At 40.1% G+C, this 25,338-nt stretch overlaps 1 protein-coding gene across 1 annotated transcript; it reads right to left on the bottom strand.

Moving 5' to 3' along the window:
- Positions 1 to 3,686: 3,686 nt before the first annotated feature.
- Positions 3,687 to 19,143, bottom strand: LOC139716059 (serine/threonine-protein kinase RIO3-like). Its single transcript, XM_071627611.1, has 12 exons — positions 19,071 to 19,143; positions 16,505 to 16,865; positions 15,190 to 15,344; positions 14,260 to 14,417; positions 13,822 to 13,911; positions 10,632 to 10,775; positions 9,770 to 9,897; positions 8,357 to 8,539; positions 7,617 to 7,776; positions 6,160 to 6,330; positions 5,077 to 5,184; positions 3,687 to 4,128 (listed from the first exon to the last, which is right to left on the bottom strand). Exons 2-12 carry the CDS (start codon positions 16,669 to 16,671, stop codon positions 3,892 to 3,894), a joined length of 1,701 nt encoding a protein of 566 aa, XP_071483712.1. The 5' UTR covers positions 16,672 to 16,865; positions 19,071 to 19,143; the 3' UTR covers positions 3,687 to 3,891.
- Between the last annotated feature and the right edge of the window lie 6,195 nt (positions 19,144 to 25,338).

Genomic DNA, 25,338 nt, shown 5'->3' with positions numbered 1-25,338 from the left:
AGGTCACTCCTTTTTCAGTGCAGAGTCAACTTCAAAGTCTAGAAGAAGTATGGTACTGCACAATGTATTACAATTTACGCCTTCTCTAGATAATGATTACAGATTGCGATAATATTGGATGGCTTGAATTTGTGGAATACCAGGAATATTGACCCTAGCTTGTGCAATATTCCCTGGTAACCCATTCATTGCCATCCAATATAATTTAATTATGTTCTAGGAACAGATCTGGAGCAGTAGGACATGAGCGACTTCATTCAAGGCTAGTAGTTAGTGATTGAATGCATTACAGTGTGTTATGTCTGGTAGTGTGTACCGTTATGTGTGTGTTTTGTGTGTTCTGTGCATGGGCTGATGTGTGTCAAACCACAATGCAGTGTTGTCATCTTTATTTTGTTACACATTGTACAATGTATCACTCTGTGTGAGTGTTTCAACGAAGCATTAGAGTAGGAAGATGAACTCAAATGAATGCTGCACTGTGATGAATTATAGTTTAAATATACACCTGTACATGTTGTATATTTATACTATAATTACTATAATTTGTGTATGTACAATCATGTACACTTGTATGTGCATACAGGCATGTACAAGACAGACTGACCTTTGTCACACAAGTACACCACATCCACATACTGCACATACATGCATGGGTATCCTTTACAACATTGGACACACTTGCAAATACACACACTACACACAGGTGCATGCACACACATACTGAGCCGAGTCTTGCTATAAGACGGTCATTAAAAAGGAGTGAATGAGACAAAGCACATTTAAGATATTTTGCTATATTTATGGACTTGTTTTATCTTCAATGGCTTGGAGTACATAGTTGCAAAAGTAACTTCACAATTTAAGAATACATGTAATTCTGTAATATATAAATAAAATTAACTGTTTAAATGCCTCAGTCATTTCAATGAAATGTGAGTAACATTCCAACAAGTCAATGGTGATGAGACTAAACACCAGCTTAAAACATATCAAAACCTCTCTTGTCAAAGAGCATTATTTCACCATTTGGTTTTGTAAATTCTGAAACTCAAAATCTAATTACAGCAGCTACTTATAGGTACATCTAACACAAGCAGCACGATATCAAACTGCTGTTGGCACATGTGAGTGCTTCCCAATCCGTTGAGCGGATGGAGAGAATTATGTTCTTGTAAAAGTCATCTCCAGATTGACTGGGCAAATCCGGACTCCTCGACAATTGAAGGTCACTATTAATGGCCCTGACACATATCTTGGCCTGCATGACCAACATCGTACTCTTTCTTCACGTTTATATTACTTGAAGGTATACATACTGCAAGATATTACTTTACTACAGTACAGTTGAAATGACTGGACCAGGTAGCAAAAATCACAGGACTGACTGCCGAGATGAGTTATAATCACACTAAAAAGCCTACAACATTGTGAATTGTGTTAAACACACTGTACCATCACACAAGAGGCAGTTTTTACTTGACACACCCTCAAACATTTTCTACACTAATTTGCGGGGGGTGGGGTGGGCAGGGGAACCTCCTCATAACAAGGGCCTAAAAACCATGACAATTATCCTGTTTTATCAGAAATATGAAGAGGGGGAACCAGCAAAATCGTCTTGTTACAAGAGGGTTCTAATATTTTCGACTTCATTACATTAGATTAAATTGAATTTTTATTTTATTAAAAAATACAAAATAAAAGTCTGAAGACCAACCATATGACAGTCACTGTGTTTCTCTATCAGTCATTGAAGAGGACTGTGTTCTCTGATTTCAGTCTCACTGAGTCGAAAAACAAAATGGAAAGGAACCACACACATCATGTACCACAATGATATCAGGTCCCTCATCCTAGAATGATTTTACAATGTTCAGTAACAAAACAGTTCCCTCCTAATCAGCCAGTGATTGCAGTATGTCAAGTCACCTACAATCAAGGCGCTTGGGATCAAAGGGGGAACGATGAACATGTGAAAAATACTTCCGTTACCCCCCCCCCCCCAAAAAAAAAAGAAAAGAAAAAAAAGAGAGAGGTAAAAATAAGTAATCTGCCACATCACTGCTATGATACACTCTTCTTTCACCTTACAAAATGCACACAAGTGGTGAAGATTACACAATACTTGATTCCAATGCTTCAGCTCAGAAAACAAATTTGACTGCCATTACTGTTCATTCGCGAGACAAACATATAGGTTTAGTGGCCCAAAAGAGATGCTCAGCCACTGAGGTTTACAGAGCCTTAATCAAGTCACTGATGGGTAACCGGTTCCATTGGGTGGGGGAGGGGAATAAACTGGACTTTATTGATCGGGAGATACCATCTGAGACATGCCCCATAGTAGTATGGCTGTAAAGACTTAAGGCCAAAAAAAAAAAATGGTTTGTTTGCCCTTCGCGACCGACCAAAAATCACAGAAATTTTGGGTCGGGTTTTTTATTCATTTACTTTTTTTGCTCTTTCAAGTTTATTTTTTTCCACAAATTTCATCTTCTGCAAATTTGTGAACGGTTTTAAACCCAAAATTATCCATTTTAAGCTAAAGAAAGAATGAAAAAAAAGTCTAAAAATGTTTTTTTATCTCATCGAACCATCGTAATCGTGTTCGGGCTGCGCGGGTCCGCAGGCTACGTTTTATAGCATGCATTGCATGCTGGCTGCGCGGGGCTGCAGGCTACGTTTTATAGCATGCAATGCATGCTAGCTGCTACCTTTTTGGCTCACGTGCATAGGTAGTGCGCTAGCTAGCTAGCTACCGTACTGGCCGCGGCGCAGCGCAGCGCGACTGCCAAGATGGCTACTTTTGCAGCATCCGTTACCAGCTGTCATGGCACCAAAACTGTTTGGAGTTCAGTTGCCAGCATCTCACTGGAAGGTACTTTTTTGGAGCTGTTTGCAAAATTTAACAAAGATGAACGTTATAAGTGCTTGTCAGTGAGTGTTTCTGCCTCGCCTACTAGGCCCTGGCAAGACGTAAATTTGAATGAATCCCTTGGAGTTTTGAGTGCATTAAACTTGCGCCACATCCTGTACAATGTTGAACTAGAACTCAAAGTATTGCCAGAAGGGTGAGTGTATTACAATATGCCCTGCCAAAGTTACAAAATTACATGGGTAAAAAGGGTATTAAAAAAAAAAAAACTGACCTACCGACCCTCTTGGGTTTTGACAATTAAGGGCAAACAAACAATTTTTTTTTTTTTTTTTTTTTGCCTAATGACAGGAGCACAATTTGCCTAGGGTCAGATTTCTTGTGGCGTGCTCAACCACATACCCGAGGTTTGGAGAAGGGAAACATGTAAACACTGTATATCTAAATAGAAGAAAATTACATCTTGTCTGAAAAAAGGGAGGAAAATCATGTATGACAGTCTGTTTCAATATATCAATAACTATATACGTCATTTGAACTTCTGACTGTTCTGAAATCTGTTTATAACACTACTACTCACATGTGAGGGGAAAAAAAATGTGTATAAAACTGAAGTGTGGTCACATTTTGGATTGATCCACTCTTATTTATAAATTCTTTCCGTCTTGAAAAGGGGTTATTTCATTCGTCAGTTTAATTGGCTTACCACATTTTCCTTTCAGTGGGGTAAGGAGGGGAGAGACAGAGTACAAATTGATCACTTTTCAAATGTACGACACCTCATCCAGTATGTTGAGTTTCACGCGTCTATCACCTCAATGCAGCAACAGATATTTCCCTCATTTTGGGTCAGATATTCTTGACCCAAATACCATTCATATAAATCCTGGTGGTAGGGAATTCTGACAATGGTTCAGCCAATTGCCCTGTTCCATGCCAGGAAGCCCTTTGGCAATGCTACACCTTATCATCACAAGGTCGATGAAAGCTGGTACATTAAAGCCTTGCTTACTTCACTGTTTTCGAGGACTAACACTACCCCTTTTCTTGCCCTTGGATCTTCCTGAACTCTCCCTTTTCTTCTGGACAGCTTCCTCCTCCTCCTCCTCCTCTTCCTCTGCATCATCATCTTCTTCTTCGTCTTCATCCTGGTCACCGCTTTTCACCTTCTCGAAGAAATAGTCGAAGGCAAAGTTTGTCTCCTTGGGGCTCGAGGGCTTGAATTTCTCACTCTGCTGAAGGGCGTCAATCTAGGAGGAACGAATGTCATCAAGCAATCATTTCACAAGATATGTGACATAGCTTGACCTACAATGCAAGGTGATAGATAAGCACTTGCCTGATAACCCAGGCCAGTGAAAATCGAAGTTCTGAAAGTGTTTTGGAATGATGAGACAAAATGCTTGTCAAAATTGGACAAGAAAAGTTTTGAGGCTACCTTCTTTTCACTTCACCACCCCCTTCAAACTCACAAAGTCAACCATACAGAAGCCTAAAGATTATGACTGTTTTGTGATGCAAAGCACTTTACCACTTGTTTTTTCACAACTTTAATTTTATTTCAGCAAGTTTCAAACACTTATGTGAAGAGGTGCCAATGCAATGCACCACCAACACTGGATCGAACTAAGTTTGTCACTGAAATGTGTTTTTAAGCACACGAAACAACATGTGCTGTTTATTCATATGATTGAATTTACTGAAACACTTGACTTACAAGTGAATTTCTATAACATTTTCTTATGTTTTCGGACTTTTTTTTCGGGCAAGAAATATTTATGTTTGGGCAAGTGGTAGAAAAAAAATAGTTATGCATCACCTTGAAATATATTTATCAATAAATCAATCAATTCATGAAACAATCATTCAAAGCAAAACATTTACAAAGACTGTAGATTATTAAGGTAAAGATCCCTAAGTTCACAACAAGGTGTTTCCGAAAGTGGGAACAATTGAGCAGGGATTCAACAGACATAAAGAGGTAACGCTTTGCTTGGTCATTTCATGAATACACATTTATTCTGATGACCATGCAAAAATTCATTCTGGCCTACTTTGTTTGTGTGTTTTGAGCCAGGCCGTCACATACACATTGAACACGTTTGATGACCAATGATGATGTAACTGGAAGGGTTTTCATTGAAGCTGTGATGTCTACCACCACACTCTTTGTCGAAGTAGCCACGCTGTTAAAATACCTGGGCAAGGAACTGCTGCTCATTGCCACATTCAAGATCCAGTCCCGTTACTCTTTTGAACATTACGTGGGGTTTGAGAACACCATGGACTCCCATCTTCGTGAAGAACTGTTGGCAGAAAATGTGAAAATTCCAAAAATCAAATGCAACAGCCCAGTGCCAAAGCAAAAATCCTGACAAGCAGAAGAAGTTCACATTTAAATCTTACATGCTACAACACTTTAGGCAAGCCTTCAAAGGTAAACCTTTGAGCTAAAGAAAATGTTTCTGATATATAACTGTGTATTGCCCTCTTTAACTCTCGATGTATTTAAAGTATTGTAGGGCTGTCACCCTCTGCAGATCACAAACCATATGAATACACAGTGAAATGTAGGTCAGAGAGTTGGAAAAGCTGCACCTTCTGTGCATGCTAAATCGACTTTCAGAAAAAAAAATCTCATTTCCAAAACATATTTTCTTATCCTATGTACATAAATGTACTAAAATAGATAAAAATAACATACTATCTAGGAGTTGGCAGCTCTGATGATATCGGGACATAGCAGTCATTGCAATCTTTCATTTACCTTCATTCTTACGAAAAATGCATTTTTTTTATTGTTAATATTTCACATTTTGCCAGATCTATGTATATAGCAGAAAAAGTTTTATGTACATCGCACATCTCCCTCTCCCAAACTGAGAACAACATTCTACTGAAAAAAAAAATTAATAATATAAAAAAAATGAAAAAAAAAATACGAAAGAAAAACAAAATCCTCCCCCCCCCCCCCCCCCCCCCAATAGAATGGATGGATGGATGGATGAATGAATGAATGAATGAATGAATGAATGAAATTGAATTTATTATCCAAAGCAAAAAAAAGAAAAAAAAAATGTACATGTTCACAAATATGCAGTCACTTGGATGGAAAAAAAAAAAGCATGGATGATAGGAACCAGAAAATAGCATGAATGCTAGTCAAGTGTGGCCCCTTGCAATTTGGGCAGTTACAAAGTATTTTTCTTCTAATTTAGTATCATTATTTTATTTATTTTTTTTACTAAGCAGTGATCTCAGGAGAGAACTGAAAAACTCACATTGCTGACATTGGTGCAGTCTCTGAGAAGAAACTCGAGGCCGTGGGGGTGGGTGGGTTCCACCGACTGGCTGACGTCAATGAGCCAGATGTGACCCTCATGCCACAACATGTTGTACTCGCTGAGATCAGCATGAATCAGGTTGCACTCCTGGTAAAGTTTCTCCACCATCTGACAAAAAAAAAAAAAGAAGAAGAAATGCACAGCTATAAAAACTGACATCGTACAGACAACCAACTTTATATTGTTTGTGCTTTGCAAATGCCAGGGAACTTGACGGGTTGATGATCATGCAGATGAGAATATTAATTTTTTACTCCATGGAACATGAAATTCAGTATAATTCCCACTAAAAAAATTTCATATTTTGCATTCATGCAGTTTTGTCCATTATGTGTCTCAGTCACAGAGTCATCTAAAGACATAATTAGTCCCTTTGACTATGGAGACATCGTGGAGACATTTCCGAACGTATCGGGGCAATTAGCAATTACCCCCTGGCTAAACACTGGTTAGTGAAAGGTTAGAGTAAAGATCAGGGTTAGGTTTAGGTTTAGGGTTGGAGTTTGGGATAGGGTTAGGATTACGTTCAGGATTAGGATTAGGGTTAAGGTCATGGAAAAGATCTGGGGTAATTTACCAGGGGGTAATTGCCCTAGAACCATCTCCGAGACCAGCTGGAGACTTGAAAAAGTCTCTGAAAAATTGAATATGTTCAGTTCTCTCACGACTCCCCACAAACTAGGCATGGTCTCCAGATGTCACAATGTCGCGGAGACATCTCCGTGACCACTCCTCGACCAGCAAGACTTGAGTTGCCACCAAGTTGCCACCTAGTCTTCAAGCCTATAAGATGCTGAGATTAGATAGACTTTTGATTAACTGCCCCTGAAGTAGACTTATCCACATACAAGAAACTGGACATCAAATTCAAACTAATGTTGTGTGAAACAATTGCATTTGACAGAAGGATAGTGTATCTCTATAATAATAATAATAATAGTAGACATTTATAGAGTGCCTTTTCCACTGGATGCAAAGCGCTATGACATGTCATCCCTCGTCGCCATAGGAGATAAAATATATACAAAATACCAGGCAGTGACAGTATAAGTCCAGTGCACATAGAGGGACATCAAAATAAATAAGTCTTCAAGTTTTGTTTGAAATGATCGAGTGTGGGTGAAGATACAGCTATACAGCGTAATCCCGTAATAATGAAGTCCTGGGGACATGTGGTTTTCTTTCGTTTTATTGAAACTTTGGTATAATCAAACAGAAAGATATATACTGAGATGATAGTTGTGGGAAGTGTTCATTGTAATGGGAGTGCACAGTACACCGACAGGCCTGCCATTTCTAATCTGCTCCACTTGCTTGGCAAGTAGAACATGCAAGCTGCTGGGTCAATTGGTATACAAAGCATGGCACAAGGTACCATGGTAACCGACACTAACCCTCAAGCATTCTTTGTAGACGCACTGAGCCTCGCTGGTGGAGAATCGGACGTGTTTGAGTTTGGGGGCAGCCTTCTGCTCCTTGCCGATGAAGGACATGACGAGAATGTGTTTCCTGAGAAGGACGACTTCGGGGCAACGAATACCGGACCCGCGTATTCTGACGGGATTAGGAAGGAAATGGAACAAGATCAAGACATGTGCATACAATACAACTACATACAAACAAAGCAAACTTCTAACCTTGATGGGATTATTGTGCAAGTAAGTAATATGGACAACCTTACATTAGGATGTAACTGTCTTTTAATCAGCATAAACATTTTGGGTAAAGACAGCGACTACAAAAGCTACTTCAGATACACAAATTACCATCTATGTGCTCTTTTCTGAACACCGTTATGACCTGAACAGAAGAGGGGGGGGGGAACTCCTCGCAATATGTCGGCATCACAAAAGCTATCTCCTTTTTTGTGCTTGCATAAACACAAAAGACAACTTCTCTGCAACACACCTACATAACATTTATAATGCATACACACAGCACTGGAAACGTATCTTAAGTCAAAACTCGGAAAGCCAAACTTACAGTTTTCCTTACTTTTTACAGTTCCTTCTGATTCATATCTTACAATGTACATCGAATCTGATATCATTGATTCAAATCTCTGGGATGCCCTGACGGTTTGTGTAGAAAATAAATCTTTGAATCCACATTCATGATCAGAGAGCGCCCTCACCTGGTGAGATTGTGCATCTCCTTCTCGGCCCACATGTGGATGAAGCGCCGCGGGTTCTTCTTCTTGAAGCGGGCCCGAAAGCGGTAGTCGTTCCTGATGTACTGGTCGCGAGTCTTGAACTCGTTCAGGGTTGTCTTGAAAACTTTGAGGGCGCACTCCGCTGGAATAATCTGGTCGTCCATCCTGGAGGGAGAGTCGGGATTGTCTTTTCTTACTACACTCGCATGCAAAGGTGGTGAACATACTCGAAAGTGTAGCAAGATTCTTTACAAGTTGGTGGTTACAATCAAGGGGGGGGGGGGGACATTTCATGAAGCATTATGTCTGACAAACTTGCTGGACAAATTTGCTGTCAGTCAATCAGATGCAAGGATCTCAGTAGCTTTTTACAATTTGTCAGACAAAATATCGCTTCATGAAATGCCTCCCCAGATCACCCGATCCTAAAACTATTAGTCTTTGATCAATTGAATACATTCTATTTTCCCAAACTTCCATTTCACAGAGTAGTATAATGTGTACAATATGCAAACTTTGAATCATCCACCCCACAAATCTATAGGACATAGAGGGAACTTCACTCTTGCCAGGTTTGGATGCAGTCTGATAAATGAATACATAAATTATCATGCCTCATACTTAACTCCTAGTCTTTGAAGTCAAAATGCACCTTTAAATTAAGCCCGCAGCACACTATATGACTCACGACTATACGACTGTAGTGTGTGGCGACTTTAAGAGAACTGCCTTGCCATGGTTATCCTTTGATGGTGCAATAGTTACATCATTAACCTTTTCTCAAATTAGAAGAATAGAATAATGAGCTGTTTTGATTTGACCCCGAACTCAATGTTGTGACAGACTTCACAGAAAACAGAAAGTAGTGCATTGTGTTTGGCATCACTTTGTGGCTTCAATTTCCATTTATAGAGCAAACAAGGACAAATGAATCATTGCCAGGTAATTCTCAGATTGGCAAGACTACAAGCTTAGAAACGAGTCATAGAAATTCTTTAAAAAAAAGGACAGCATGAAACAACAATGTCGTTGCTGGGGATCGAAGGTAAAAAAAAACCAAAAGCTAGTTGATCTATTCAACAGACATACTACACTCGCTACATTTTACTAATAACACTACACTACATGCAAATACACAACTGTAAAACTGGATATTCGTAAGCAAGTAAGTTTTTGCGTTCTGCCAAGTTACATGTAGATGAATCTTGCATTTTTTTTTTTTGATTCTGGGGGAGGGGGTTCAAATAACAAGCAAAAATTTTACTTAAATTTTTACGCTAGGTTCTGTTCACGTGAAATATGCGAAAATTTCCATTTTTACAGTACACACACTACACTCATTACACTACACTATGCTACACTACACTACACTACACTACACTACACTACACTCACTGTCCTCCGTAGGCGTGAATGACGACTGCCTCCTTGCCCGTGCTGATGCTCCCCGTGATTGAATCCAGAAGGCCATTGTTGACCAGCTTGTATAGCATGATTCTAGTCCTAGAGTCCACTGCCATTTCCTACAATCAGCCAAGAAAGGAACAGATATACAAGGTCAGGGGTCATAGAGTTACACAGTGTCAGAAGAATCTTCTCACAGAAAGCATTACCAACAGAAGTTTCCCTCAAACTTATAAATTCGTATAGCATATAGATTGGACTTCAAATGTAACGATACCTAGACTTGACCAACATGCTACCTTTTTTCTTTAATTTTTTAATCTGGTATCATAAATATCATACAAACATCTCTATCAGTTTTCAAATGCTTTTATTTATTTTCTTTATAAAAAAATCATTACTACCTTAAAATCAAATCAAAATCAATTACAATGTCTTCTTTTCTCATATCCGTTACTGTATTTGAGGAAGTAAAATTATGAAACGCAATTGAAAATAAAGTGATTTGCCTCTCTCAACAAAGCCTCATGTCTTCTCTTAGGTGTCAGTCATGGTGTATATTCCTACTTAGCCTATCATTTGAATGAGACTCTGAAAAAGAATGACAAGTTCATTAGGGGAACTGTCACGTCAAAAATACCCCCACAACTTCCAAACGGACCACCATTTCATGTTGGGCTGTGACAGAACAGAATGACCAGTTTATCAGGGGAACTGCCACATCAAAAATATCCCCACATCTTCCAAACTGAACAGCCATTCCACAGTAGGCTGTGACAGAACAAAGAAAGACAGATGCACAAACAGACAGATGCACAAACAGACAAACGGACAAGACAAAGTGCATGCTTACAGCCGTGGAGTGTTCCTTCTTCTCATGCAACCTCTGTGCTTTACTCTCCTCCTTCTGCGAGTGGATTTTGAGTACGTTGTAGACGCTGTTTGAAAGCTTCATGTCCATGCCGATGCTGTTGCCACTTGGGAAAGCCGGGGGGAACTGAAGACAGAGGAATCCAGAGATGGAGTTTGCGATTTACAAAGAAGAAATGATACATTTTTATTCCCATATACTGTCTGGCATTACATGAGTACTACAAGAGATAGACAGGAAGCACAATTAATTATTACATAAACCCTACACACCTTTTATCCTGAAGCCACTGAGCTACATGTACTGTATACGCCATATATTTCGCGAGTCTAAATTTTCGCGAATCGGGAATTCCCGACAATTTCACGAGTGGTTAAACTCGCGATCATGGAGTCCTGTACTGAATGGAGAAGGGTACATGCGTACGTCACATTCACATCGGGATCAGAGTCAATATTTTCGCGTGTCTTTAATTTCGCGGATAGGACCTGACTCGCGAAATTCACGAAAATAAAAACCTCGCGAAATATTCGGCGTATACAGTATGTAGTCATTGAAATGATGCAAGGAAAGTGCTTTGAAATTCAAAGTATGCAACTTTCTTCAGGGAAGCATTAAGTGATGGGCATATATGACACTTGCCAGTTGTCAGAGAATCAGTGCTATTGCATAACAAGAGACCCGCGGGTCTAGCGCTCACCTGAGTATCGCAAGTTCACCTTTCACGCAGTCACTAATCTAAATTATTCACAGCTCTACCAAAATTTGACGAGGCATTCTCAAGTGGAAGATGAAAATGTACAATAAGGGCCCAATTTTTTCAAGATTCCTTAATTTGGGGGGAATTGGGGCCCCCTGGGGCCCTCTGGGTGGGGCATGGTGCCCAGTTTGATAAATTGAGATCCTGACCACCTAGGGATGCTACCTGCCAAGTTTGACAAAAATCCATCATGAGGTTTTCAGGAAGAAGATGAAAATGTACAATTCAGGCCTCCATTTGGACCCTTCCAACCACCCCCCCCCCCACCCCCAAGAAGGGGCACCCCTGGATCTCCTATGAACAAACTTGAAACTACAGTCATTACTGTACTCACTCATAGTATTATCTCAGCTCTATAACTTCTGATTCTAGAGAAGATTTTTAAAGATTCCTTCATTTGGGGGGTTTGGGCCCCCTGGGGGCCCCCTGGGTGGGGCATGGTGCCCACTTTAACAAATTGAGATCCTAACACCCTAGGGATGCTACCTGCCAAGTTTGGTGAAAATGGGTCATGGGGTTCTCAAGAAGAAGATAAAAATGTACAATTTAGGCCCCATTAGGACCCCTCCTCACCCCCACCCCCCCCCCCCCCCCCCCCCCCCTGGGTCCAAAGGGGGGCACCCCTGATTCTGCCATGAACAAACTTGAAACTACAGTCATCAATGTGCTAACTCATAGTATTAACCTAGCTCTATCACTTCTGGTTCTAGAGAAGAAGATTTTTGCGGATTCCTTAATTTTGGGGGGTTTGGGCCCCCTGGGGGCCCCCTGGGTGGGTCATGGTGCCCGTTTTAACAAATGGAGTTCCTAACCCCCTAGGGATGCTACCTGCCAAGTTTGGTGAAAATGGGTCATGGAGTTCTCAAGAAGAAGATGAAAATGTACAATTTAGGCCCCATTAGAACCCTTCCCCACCCCCCTCCCCTGGGTCCCAAGGGGGGCACCCCTGATTCTGCCATGAACAAACTTGAAACTACAGTCATCAATGTACTAACTCATATTATTAACTTAGCTCTATCACTTCTGGTTCTAGAGAAGAAGATTTTTACAGATTCCTTAATTTTGGGGGGTTTGGGCCCCCCTGGGGGCCCCCTGGGTGGGGCATGGTGCCCATTTTAACAAATTGAGTTCCTAACCCCCTAGGGATGCTACCTGCCAAGTTTGATGAAAATCGGTCTTGGGGTTTTCAAGAAGAAGATGAAAATGTAAAAAGTTTACGCACGACGCACGACGGACGACGCACGACGGACGACGGACGACGGACGACGCACGACGCACGACGCACGACGCACGACGCACGACGGACGCCGGACGAAGGGCGATCGCAATAGCTCACTTGAGCCTTTGGCTCAGGTGAGCTAAAAATCTTTAAATAATAACAACATTTTGTTTTCTTGTGATGCAGTTAAGCACTTATACATGATTCATGCATTTTGACTGAAAGTTTCTTGGCCTACAATATACTTTGGAATGCAGTGTCCTTAAAGTTGAATGTGAGATACATGCAACATGAAGAACACTGAATTACAATGTACATCAAATATCATTGTATGATCTCAGGCAGCCATTCTCTTGCTAATCATGCACAGCATTATAGAAAATGATGTCGCGCAATAATTTTGATTACCGAGCGAGGGCTCAATCTCACCGACATATCCCTTGTACACTATGAGAACAAAGAGTTAATGCTTATGTGTACGAGGGGGAGGGGGAATGCAGCTACAGTATATAAAGCCAGCTCTGAATGACGTATCATAACTCCGGTGAGGCATCAACTCTCAAATGGCCACAGAAATACTGTATGAACAACCTCTTGCCCTCATGCCTGCAAATGGCCATTTGCATCTCTAAACTGTGCAAGTCAAGAGAATATTAAAGCGAGTTCATAGTGACTTTCCAATTTGCACATGAGCAGCAGAAGGTCTTTTGTACCAACAGGCATGGTGGTTTTTTTAAATCAACAGAGATAAGCTTCTGTAATGCAATGTTAATTCATGATATCCTTGTAAATGGTGCTTGCCAGTACATCCACCTACATGTACCAGCAGGCCTGGTACAATGTATTTTGGCAAGATTAACGGAAAATGTTTGTTAATGCATGCAATGCAAAGCAAAGAAATGGATGCAACCCTAAGTTGTCGGACCATTGTGGTCACCTAGTCTACACAAGTTCATTCTTTGTTTGAAAATGAACTCCACAACTTGTTACGTCGGGCAAGCTTATGCACTGTCACTTCTTAAACAAGTGAAGTGCCTAACCAACCAAGAAAAAAAGAAAAGGTCCCTTGTACCAATGGGCAGGTCAGCTAATTATGAACTGGATATTGAAAATTCAGCGAAAAACTTTTATCAGTCTCTCACAGCAGCTCATCCTTGTGGTTTTTGAGAGATTGGATCTGAGGGGAATATTACCTGGTCCATGACTCGGCTGGCATTCTTGCGGCCACAGACCTGGGCATCATGCTTTGTGACGATGTTCTTCTTTTTGCCCTGATCAGATGTCTTCCCAACACTGAAGTCTGCACTCTCTGTGTGGTGTAATATCAAAATCTTAAGAAAACAATCTGACATTTTATAAATGGGGAGAGAGAAAGAGCTAAATGCTGGCAACTCAGAATTGAACTACATTTGAAGAAAGAAATATGGATAAAACATGCAACATGATATACATTTGCTGAAGTTGGCTCAATATGAGGAACATTCATAAACTGTATTATAAACTATATAATACTTGCTGTTAAATTCAACCATGATTCCTGAAATTCACTATGAAATTTTACATGGATTTCTAGGTTGCTGCTTTCTTAAAGGGAATGTGGAAAATAAACTTGAAATTTGATTTTTTTAAACCACTGGACTTAACAAAAAGCATTTTGCATTTTGTGACAAAAATTGGTTTTTACCTCCATCTCCCTGGATCCAGTCTTCTTGGAAGTCTTCTTCATCATCGTCGACGTCGTCATAGTAGGCGGGGTGGACGGAGCGGTAGTTGGAGAATGATATTCCCACTGTAAATGGCATGGAGAGTTATATCATTCCCGAGGGGAAAATACAAACAAAACAAAACAAAATGGAAGGAAAGTGGTGAGCAGACTGATGTTTAATATTTTCCATGAGTAACATCAACTATACAATGTATTTAGCAATATTTTCAACCAGAATAAGTTGAGTTTACAAAAAGGAAGGTGAAGATACAAAGCTACACAAACACACAAAAAAGAAAAGAAAAAACCACAAAAGACTTCGACATTGCAAGCTCTCATGTGGCTTATGCACTTTGTTTACCCTGCAAAACATCAATACCACAAACCATTAAAAAAAAAAAAAATGTGAAGCTTCTGAGCCTCACTTCATGGTACAATGTAAGTTGCTACAATAGCAAATCTTGCTGCGATGGCAAGTGTCATGGTCATGACAAGATTCCCACTTCCCGACTGGCTGCTGCCACAAGAAGTTGAGATTAGAGCCAGAATTACTATCCTAATATCATTTATAAAATGAAATCTTAATGTAATGCAATCAGCTATCATGGTCCTCTGGACATTTCATGTGAACATGACGACAATATCAAGTTGCATAGAAAAGTAATGGTTACAAAGAGGGCAACTACAATGTACTTGTTCTTCTTATTTGCACACCAGATAAAATTGATGTCAATAGTTGAGGGAGGAGCAATCAGTTTTCAACCACACTTGAGGACTACAATGTATACTCTTTCTGGCAAACATATATTTCTTTTAAACTGACACTCATCTCTGTGAAATGAGTTGCATTGCTCACCTTTGCTGCTTCCATTGTATTTCTGCTCCTCCCTGGCAAGTTCAGCGTCATACTCCCTGTCGAACTGCAGCTGGAGCATCTGAGCCAGGAGGAGATCACTGCTGGTTTCGGGGCCCATTTCGTCTGCAAGGTCTGCTGGAATTTCTAGCAGGGGGCTGCAAATCAAACCAGGAAGCAAACACTTATATGCACTGCCACAACATGAGCACAAAATGATGATGTTTATTTCTTCCAATACACTGTCAACAGTATACCTACAGAAAACTTCTCTTTCATACCCAATATGATGTACCCCGTTGAAGAGTAGCTCATTTTGCTATAAACAACATTTCCCATAGACACCTGCCTGAGTATACTCGACACTCGCCCTGGTCCAACGGTCCCTGACCAGTAAAAATCACTGCCGGACCAGTAACTTTTCCAGAAATTGACCATTAAAACTACATGGAAAAAATGGATACCTACATGTAATGGTCCGACAGATGGGTCCAACTAGTAGAAAAATTGGGTTAGTGTGAAGCCCTTGTACATGTATATAGCTCATGATTAGTCTTCAAAGGGTTACAGATTATTATATACTTCAAGATTTAATCACTCACACAAGCACAGAATACAGACAGACATACAGACAAACATATTTGCCCGCACATCGTAAAAGTGCAGGAGAGCCATGTTATCACTTTGATGCTGTGTACTGCCATAAGGTACCAGGTAAGGCGTAGCAAACAGGTGCATAGTGCAATGTCCCGCCCAAACCCTGTTTTTATTCAGTATTAGTCTCTTTATTACTGGCAACCAACCTTCCAAAATAAGTCGACACACTGCACCTTAAATAATGTATGTTCTATACTCTTCCTATCCTGAAGCAGAGGAGAATAATCACAAACATGACAGATCAGGGCATTTCATTGAGCTTTTGAAGAGAAATTTTATACAGCCCTGGGTACAAAAGTCCTTAATATCCCATTTAAAGATTTCACTGTCTAGGCAAAAGCCATATTTGCTTTCTTACCATGATATTTTTTTCACAGTACATTGTTTCCTCTTATGTTTGCCTTTGTTGGCTCCAAATAGCCATTAGGACCTGTTCTAAGGCAGTCAACTCATCACAGTCCCATGAACCTACACAGAATCAGACAAAGCTGAGATGGCTGCACTGTAGGCTTGTATATTTTTGTTCTGAAACATTTTTGACATGAATGATAATTGTGCAGCCTCCTTTGAGTTTGAGAATGAAAAACAAAAAAACAAATTAAATCCTCCTACATATGAACCTGAGAAAGAGAGAGTGCGAGAGACAAGTATTGGATGTTACCTGGCACTGTCTGCTGTGGCATCTGCTGTGATTACTGCTTCCTCTTCCGTTTGGAGCTGTTTGGCGTATTCCTCGTCCATGACGCTAGACAGAGACGAGACGTTGGCTGAAATGCCCTTCCCCCACGGGTTGGCCGCTGGCCACGCTACTTTTCCACCAGTACTCATGATTGTCCTTCCTCTTATGATATTCACGGCAGCTTGGAATAATTGTCAATAAATAAATCTATGTTGGAGACTATATGGTTTTCTCCAGACCCTGTGTGTGTCTTCAATGAACTGTCCGGAATAGTGCTGGTGTTCCGGTTATATGAATTGTAGGCGACTTGCGTGATGAGGTAGAGTCGTGCCTGGCGAGGATTCTTGGGACGAAACACACACAGAAAGACATTAAAAATTATGCAAATGACATCATGTGACTATTCAAATATTGCCTGAATATATTGCCTGACTGAAATGAGATACCAACTAAACCAAGAGAAATATGATACAGTGGGCTCTCCAAATGTTATGAAGTCCCTCGCAACTTAATCAGTCTGTTCATGCCACTCTCATGTCATGATATTTGTTGGCTTTTTGTACGTTAAATTTAACTATACACAGCCCAGTCGCTGTATAAATAGTGACATCTCCACACGGCGTCTTGGTTGGGCTACTTGTATGTAAATTTATATTTTGTACTCTGGTCTTAGTCTTGTTGCTTGCCTTTACAGCTGCACATTGCTATCAATCAAGAGTATTATTATACACGTAGGCCTACTCTGCTCTACACGGTCTCTAACACTAACACTCAACAGTAACATGAACAGGTTAGTTCCAACTGAACCCGAGCCTGAGAAGTTTCACTCATGCAGTCTCTCACACACTTTCGACTCCAGGGCCAGGAACGCCCATAAGTTGGCATAAGTATCCATGATAACCTACCCACTTTGCGTGAAAAAAAAAGCTTTGGAAGAGAAGTAACCATATGCTATTGCTAACGCCGGCCCGGGCCGGGGCGCTCCTTGAAGTTGTATGGTCGGGGCACCACCTATCGGCAGGGCACCTTCCCATCGGCACCCTGCGTATCATGGCTGTTTGCGTATAGAACGAAAAGGTATGCGCGGGATCAAGTGTCATTAGCTATAAAGACAATAAAAACCAAGAAACGAAAATCAAACTCAAACAAACCAAGCTAAAAATTACACATCCGCTCAGTAACGACGCGTGGCTGTGAAATTCACGTGTATTACCTATGGCCTGTGAAATTCACGTGTATTACCTATGCTGTGAAATTCACGTGTATTACTATGGAGGGGAGGGGGTGCCGATCGCAAGGTTCCCTTTTTAGCTGCACGAAGAAAACGGAACGCACGCACTAAAATTGCGCTATTTTAAAACGGAGATTCATAATCAACGAGACGGTCACGACATTCAGAACTGCAGTATTTATGGCATATTTGAGGGAAGAATTAGGCGGATTTGTGTTATATTTTTAGAATAAACAGCTACAGATCCTTAGGGTGACGATACGTGGTACCCCCAACCTAGCCCCGGAGACCGCGCCGCCAGGCGCGGTCCTGGCGGCTTCCCCGCAGTTTCGCTTATGTTAGTTCGATAAGTATTCTGTGCGCTTGTGCAAGTGATTGTGAATTCTGTGAACATCGGTGAGCTGCTTATAAGACATCATTTTGTGCGTCACAAGCAATGAAATGCATCAAACAGTCGCCGATGATAGTCATTTAGGTTTCATCGACCCATGTAAGTATTCCTAGTAGTTTCTGTTGAAAAATTAAGGAAATATAGCGCCGCAAAGGCACCCGTTTGTTCAACATGAAGATCTTTTATGGGAGCACGGCGCAGCCGCCACACTGCGTGTGGCGGCTGTCGCAGTTACCCCCAACCCTACACAAATTATACTGTGGGAGCTGGTCGCAGGTAGAAGAGACCCGAACACGAAGTTAACACGGTCACTATAACCACAGTGTATTTTATAAACACAGTCACTTAACAGAGACCAGAGTTGAGTAGGCATAGGGCCTAGCTTGAAACTCTAACGTTAAAATAGTTAAATGTAGTTTACTGTGCTCAACATGTCAACACGTCCACTGCAGTGTAAATCTTACACATGTACAATAGGACCTACGGTACATACAGTATGGCAGTACAATTGTATATCAGTGATATACACTGTAAAACTTTACAGTTGTCACATCTGTACATACACTGAATGACACCCCCTCATGACACACAGTTAGAGTTCATCCCAGTATAGCTTCATGTACAAGCTGCTTCAAGGGATTACTACACCAAGGTATCAAGGTATCCAGACGTACCCACAAGTAAACTACAAGTAGGCCCTACATATTGGCTACAACATACAAAAACAGTCGGGACTCGTAGTTCAACCTACCGTTCAGGTACAGTAGGGCCTACGACTGTCGACGTGTATGCCTGGCTGCGAGGTCGCGAAAGATATTTAATCACACAAACACCCTAGCAAACTCCTAGTTTGGCATCTCTTTCTCTCTTAAACGTATCGACAGGGGTGTACAGTATATGTAGTATTCACGATATTCTGTACTTACATTTACTTGATTGTGAAATAGGGGTGATTTGGAAGAGGTAATTGCTCAGAATAGCAGCCCGACGGATTGCACAATGCCGGGTAATGCAGAGTGGTAACACAAAAACGGCTTGATCATGCATGCATGAGCTGAGAAGCGTCGGCACGGAGAGAATGGGAGCCCAGTCTTCTTCTCTCTTCCCCCCCCCCCCCCTTTTTCTAAAAGTTCTGAGTGTCATTTGTAATCTGTAGAAGATGAGTTCGTGTAACTTAAAATTGGAAATGATTTTTTTTTATTTCTTTCTTTCTCTGTATTATCATTATCATTATTTCTTTTTTTTAGAAGCAACGATTGTGTTAGTTGTTGAACAATAAAAAAGATGGAAGGCAGAATGTCAGTTATTAGCCCATGCACCGTATTAGCAGGTGGTAAACGTGATGTGTTCATTCGCAGCAAGATGGTTCAGCAATTAACCAAGGAGGTTCAGAAGAATGGAGTCATCATCACAACTGTCCTAACTTTTCCTCTGAACCCATGTTCGATGCTGCAACTCGATAAAATATTAATTTGAATCATGTGCCAAACTGGATCTGCCGCGCAGATAATCAGAAGACAAATGATTCAGTTTTTTATTGAATTGAATTGAATTGAATTTATTTATTTAACCACGGTAAAAAGCCTGCTATCAGGTATAAGCTGTTTTTCAGCAAGGCCGTGAAATAATAACAAAACATAGAAATCATATACAATGAGGAGAATGCACATAAAAAACACAAAGTAATCATTACAAAGGAACGCCAGAGAAGATGGGAAAAAAAGTCACAGAGCAGGCCTATACATTGTGTAAGTACAGACAAAAAAGAAAAGGAAAAATCAAACATGTTACAAGTTATTGGGAGATGATAATTACAATCATAAGCATTGCGTACTTTGATAAATTTGATAAATCAGGTAGAATAATTAGCAAAGGAAATATACGAAATTGCTCTTGAGAATGCAGTTATTGAAGTTTGGAGTTGGGGGTTTGGAGGAGCACGGCACGGAGCTTTTTCAAGTAGCTCTTAATGGCGCGATCTGGTGCATACTTATAAGTTAGTGACTATCTTTTACTTATTTTGAAAGACCACAGGGATACCGGTATGACCTTCAAATTGCAACTATTACGTTAATCCTTTGAGCTATGCTCCCAATGCGTGAGAAAATAATTATACTAAGTAGGTGCCATGCGTGAGATCATGAGACGGACCCTAAATGCGTAGGTCTCACGCAGAGTGCGTGAGACTTGGTAGCTCTGTGCTTAAAACACGGGCATGCGCGAGTGTATAGGCCTATTGCCAAAAAAAAAAAGGAAGAAAAGAAGCGATGACATAAAAATGAAAATTACTCGACTGGTCACTCCCGGGTATATCTGATAAAGAATTATAATTCTGCTGTATCAGTGATAATCACGTGTTGGAATCATGTGGAAAGTGATAAAACCGGCTTTCTATGCAGGAGGGTATAGGCCCTACAGTTTTCAACACTTTCACATGATACAGCTCGAGATGTACTTCTTGACGTGATTGATTTTTGTTTCATAATATGCTTCATGAGTAAGTGAGATTTCATTTCATTTATGAAACGATCAACCAAAATAAAGCCAACATTATGTTGACGTTCAAAATGAACAGATGAATCTTCAGATTGCTCAGCAAGACGGCGGCCTCGACACCGATCGTCAAAGGCACAAATGCACCTGTGGAATTATTTTTGTACAGTAATAGAAAACTGACAGCTGTTTAAAAGATTAAAGCCAGTTGGAACTCCCGCTCTTAAACCTCTCTGGTTCAACAGAGAACCTTACTTTCATGTTTACTTAATTCCTGTTTTTTTTTATGTAGCCCTTCATATCAGCACGTTTGAACAATACCAAAGCAAAAAAAAAAAAAAAAAAAAGGAATGACAAACATTTTGACTGATAAAGGCACCGTGAGAGAAAGAGGGAGAGAGAGAGAGAGAGAGGGGGGGGGGGGGGGGGAGGGAGAGAGGAAGAGAAATAACTACCTTCTATAACAGAATGCATTGGGAAGGTTTAATATTTCACCAGCTAGTGATAGAGCCTATAATTATATAAAAGGGCTCCAGATGGTTCCAGTGTCCCTGTATGTTATTGAGCCCTCTACGTCGGGGCAAGAGCTGACAAACTTGTTTGAACCGCGCCGAACACTGACTTCTTGACTAAACCAGCAAATATGGCGTATTAATGTTGAGCAGACTCCAATTTTACAGTCACTGAGCACTGCTGTACTATACTATTGCTAAGTCCGGTGCTAAGTTTGACTGAAAAAGCGTCGTGAAACCAAACCAAACCTCCACCACCGCCACCACCACCACCACCACCACAACAACAACAACGGCTCGCTCCCCTCTTAGAAAGCCCCCCGGTCTCCGGGCTGCCAAAATTTCTGAACCCTCTTTCACGGGCTTTCACAGGCTTTTCCTGCCTTGGAGAACCCCCTTCCCCCTCACCGGAACATTGCTCAATACGCCCCTATCTCTAGACAGGTATCCCACCTCACCACAGGCAAAATGCCAAAATATTACCATAGGAGACATTTTGTGTGTGGGTATTCAAAATATGATCTCCGAAACAAAACCAAAATTTAAAACCCAGTCCTCACATTAATTTTGATGACAATTTTCAAAATATGTCAGTATGATTATTTTGTAACCCGCTTTCTAAATTTCTCAGGCGTCCGAAGAGAATGAGTGAAAAAAATACAGTATAGCCTCTTTTTCTTTCTTTCTTTCCTTTCTTTTTATACCAGTAATAGTAAAAAGAAAGAAAAAAAAAACTTCAGTTACATCCTTTCAACATTTCTCGGACCGGATTTCGTCAAGTGTAATTTTTCCTTAAAGTCTTCGAAGCATTCTTAGACTGCATTACCCTGTTTGAAAAAAAAAAAAGTAGCAGTTTTCCCCCAAATGACATAATATGAGACAAAATAAGGTGGTCTGATTTTCTCCACTTTTCCCAACAATGCTTTGATGTTATAGTTATCATAAAATATTCAGGAATGCTCAGGAAACTTCATTTCACACTAATTTGATAGAATTTTGTGTAAAACATAATACAGTATAATTCCATCCTATGTAATAAGAATGGGTAATGTGTACAACGATAAATAAATGAACGAATATATGCGTATTAAGGGAAGGCCGTCGATTTAAGCAGCGTTTTGATTGAAAGATAATGGAACCGAGGTATTAAAAGTTAGAATTTATACAAAATTAGCACTAATGGTGAAATAAAAAATGCATAAATTTGGTTCAATTTGCTGATTTAAATCACTATAGTACCAGCACATTATATTGGCACTGTTGGCAGTGAGATGGGTTGTTTTGAAATCGGCCGATCAAGTGGATGTTCTCATGAATTATGTGAACTCATGCAGATATAAGGTATGAATAAAATCTATAACAATGTATGAAGTAAAGAATTGGTATAATACACACACTATAGAAGAAAACAATCATGTAGGTCTATATCATACATAGACAGTTTAGGGCTCATCCGGGAATGCTGGAAGATTAAAATACGAAATTCGTTAGTGCCAGATGTCCCTCATCACTTTAAGAGGATGATTCTAAACAAAAAACAACAACAACAAACAAACAAACAAACAAAACAAACAAACAAACAAACAAACAAACAAACAAACTTTTCCCAAGATACTCAAATCCCAGAATTTGTCAGTCCGGAGATAAACGACTTACTATCATGTTAACTGATATACATGTACATTTTATAAATGGTACTGTACATATATTGTGTAATTATCATGATTATGGTTCATTCTTCATCGCAACTTAAGAGGGCGCTGTCTAGGCTTGATCAGAGCGGGTTGATATATCCATGGACCTTAGGTCCATGATATATCATCAACCCGCTCTGGGCTGGATGATCCGATGGATGATAATATCTTTAACTTCATCACATGCATGACAAAGGTCTTTAAGGGGATATATTCTTTCTCACACCTTCCTGGATTCAGTAGCGATCTAGTTCAATTAGTCTTCTGGAACTGTCTTCAATTTTGTGCGCCTTCCTAAATTCCCGTTCGATGTGATTGGAGGTCTGCCATTAAAATAATGGTTTACCAAAATAAATGTATGTGCTCGCAGCAAAGAGGGTGGTCACGTACGTGGAGCAGAAACAAGCCACAAACGGCAGGCGCAAGGAGCTAATAGTCACCCCAAATGAAAGTTGAAAAACAAACAAACATATTTTCACTCTAAAATTCACTCTTTCTGAAATTCACTCCTTCGTGAGCAGGTGAGTGAACGTTGCCACTGTTTTGTTTGTTTGTTTTTTTGTTTTGTTTTTAAGAGAGAGTAGTAGCATGTCAGATGCTTCGGATATCAAAACATTCTGTGTGTGTTTCTTTTTGTGTTTAGATCGAAGTATCTTGAAAAAAAAATGATTAAAAAAAGACTATGGTGCATAGACATACTGCATGCTCTCGGAGTATCGGATAAAAGAAACACCGGGTGCAACCGCATTCCTTTGCCACGATCAAGCTAATTATGCATCAGACTTACACAGTTACTTATAAAATATTTCTGTTGATGTACAAGCGCAGACCTCCATGATTTGATACCACTACATATTATTATTTTGCTCCATGTTTTTTTTTAATGCATTGAAAATAACAGCATGATTGACAAGAGCATGTCATTTAGTTTTACAGCTACCGACGAGATCATCTGACATGCGTCTATCAAATGAGTATCTGAATATAAGAACGACCCAAGTCCATGGAAAACCATTTCAAGTAAACTTAAAAAAACTTCATATCTTTTTTATTTTTCCAAAAATGTTCTTTTTAACTGTGATGGGAAGGCAACATTGTATACAAATTAGAATATACATTATTATTACAATTAACATTTACATTAATTGTGGAGAGGCCATTTTGTGTGATGGACTTGGGTCGTTCTTTGAATCATATGGACTTGGGTCGTTCTTTGATTCAGTTCTGCTATAGAGATAAGAGAAGGATGATACAGGGCGCTATAATATGAATGTAAGAATGACCCAAGTCCTTCATTCTAACATTGATATAAGATTTAACTCATTCATTTCAGGCACTTTCGGGGGTAATTAGGATTTATCATTTATACACAATATGAGTCCATGCATAAGCTACAATTTCCCATGTCAAACTGAATTTGGCCAAAAATTGGACTTGGGTCGTTCTTATATTCAGGTCTTCAAATGAGACCCTTGGAGTACCACTGACAAAGGCTGATCTGGAGCGCACTCATCGCAACGGTTCAAAAGAAAAGCACCGCCAAAAGAAAATCCCCAGGCCGATTATGGCAAAATTCAAGTCTTATACAGTGCGTATCAAAAAAAAGGTAATCCAACTTTGGAGGGCTACCATCTTATAATTATCAGCTATGGAGAGTGCAATGTTAGTTGAGAGGAAAGGGGAACTCTTCCTCTTTCCATTGATACCTACTTATGTTGACAAATGTCATGCATGACTGAGCACATGAACTTTAAAGACAACAATGACAAATTGCACGTTTTCCAAGTTTGCATGTTACTGTGAAGGAACAATGCATATCTCACGGCATGGAAGAGATCTGTCAATGGAGGTGGTCGAATCATCAGGCCAGCCTGCATGACTGCAGGTTCGTGTTAAGGGTTTCTTCTAACCATTTATGGTTCATAGCCTTCAACATGGCCACGTTGTTGTAAACTTGGTCCTTCCAATAAATGCTAAACCATTATCCATTTTTTTCTCTTCACATTTAAGACATGGTTTGTCGCTGCGAGCTATGTGTTGAATATGAACAGAGAAATGGATTGTGTGGGTTGACCTCTGTGGGAGTGACTTTAGTTATACCAACAGGTGACCATCTTAAAGGTTATGAGCCATAAAAGGTTAGGAAAAAAACCCTAAACACAAACCCCAAACACAAATCTGCATTCATACAGGCTGGCCTCTTTGGCCACTTTCATTGACAGATCTCATCCATGCAGTGAGACTTGCATTGTTCCTTCACAATAACACGTAAACTTGGAAAAAGTGCAATTTGTCATTGGTGTCTTTAAAGTTCATGTGCTCAGTCATTTATCAACATAAATAGGTATCAATGGAAAGAGGAAGAATTCCTCTTTCCTCACAACTAACAGTGTGCTCTCCGTAGCTGATAATTATAAAATAGTAGCCCTCCAAAGTTGGATTACCTTTTTTTTGATACGCACTGTAGAGATCGCCAGGAAGTTATCTCCAAGCGC

Source organism: Diadema antillarum, unplaced genomic scaffold (assembly GCF_040938485.1).
Source record: "Diadema antillarum isolate AM-2024a unplaced genomic scaffold, OU_Dant_1.0 scf00000060, whole genome shotgun sequence".
Classification (NCBI taxonomy): Eukaryota; Metazoa; Echinodermata; class Echinoidea; order Diadematoida; family Diadematidae; genus Diadema; species Diadema antillarum.
The sequence above is the reverse complement of the archived record's forward strand: the minus strand, read 5'-3'. Positions and strand labels throughout refer to the sequence as shown.

Bases quoted from the DNA above. Each gene is read 5' to 3' on its own strand.
- LOC139716059 (XM_071627611.1), bottom strand. From the start codon at position 16,671: ATGAGTACTGGTGGAAAAGTAGCGTGGCCAGCGGCCAACCCGTGGGGG. The intron at 14,418-15,189 runs GTGAGCAATGCA...TGCCATTTACAG, and splicing joins ATACAATGGAAGCAGCAAAG to TGGGAATATCATTCTCCAAC. The intron at 10,776-13,821 runs GTAATATTCCCC...CTCTGTCTTCAG, and splicing joins CCAGCCGAGTCATGGACCAG to TTCCCCCCGGCTTTCCCAAG.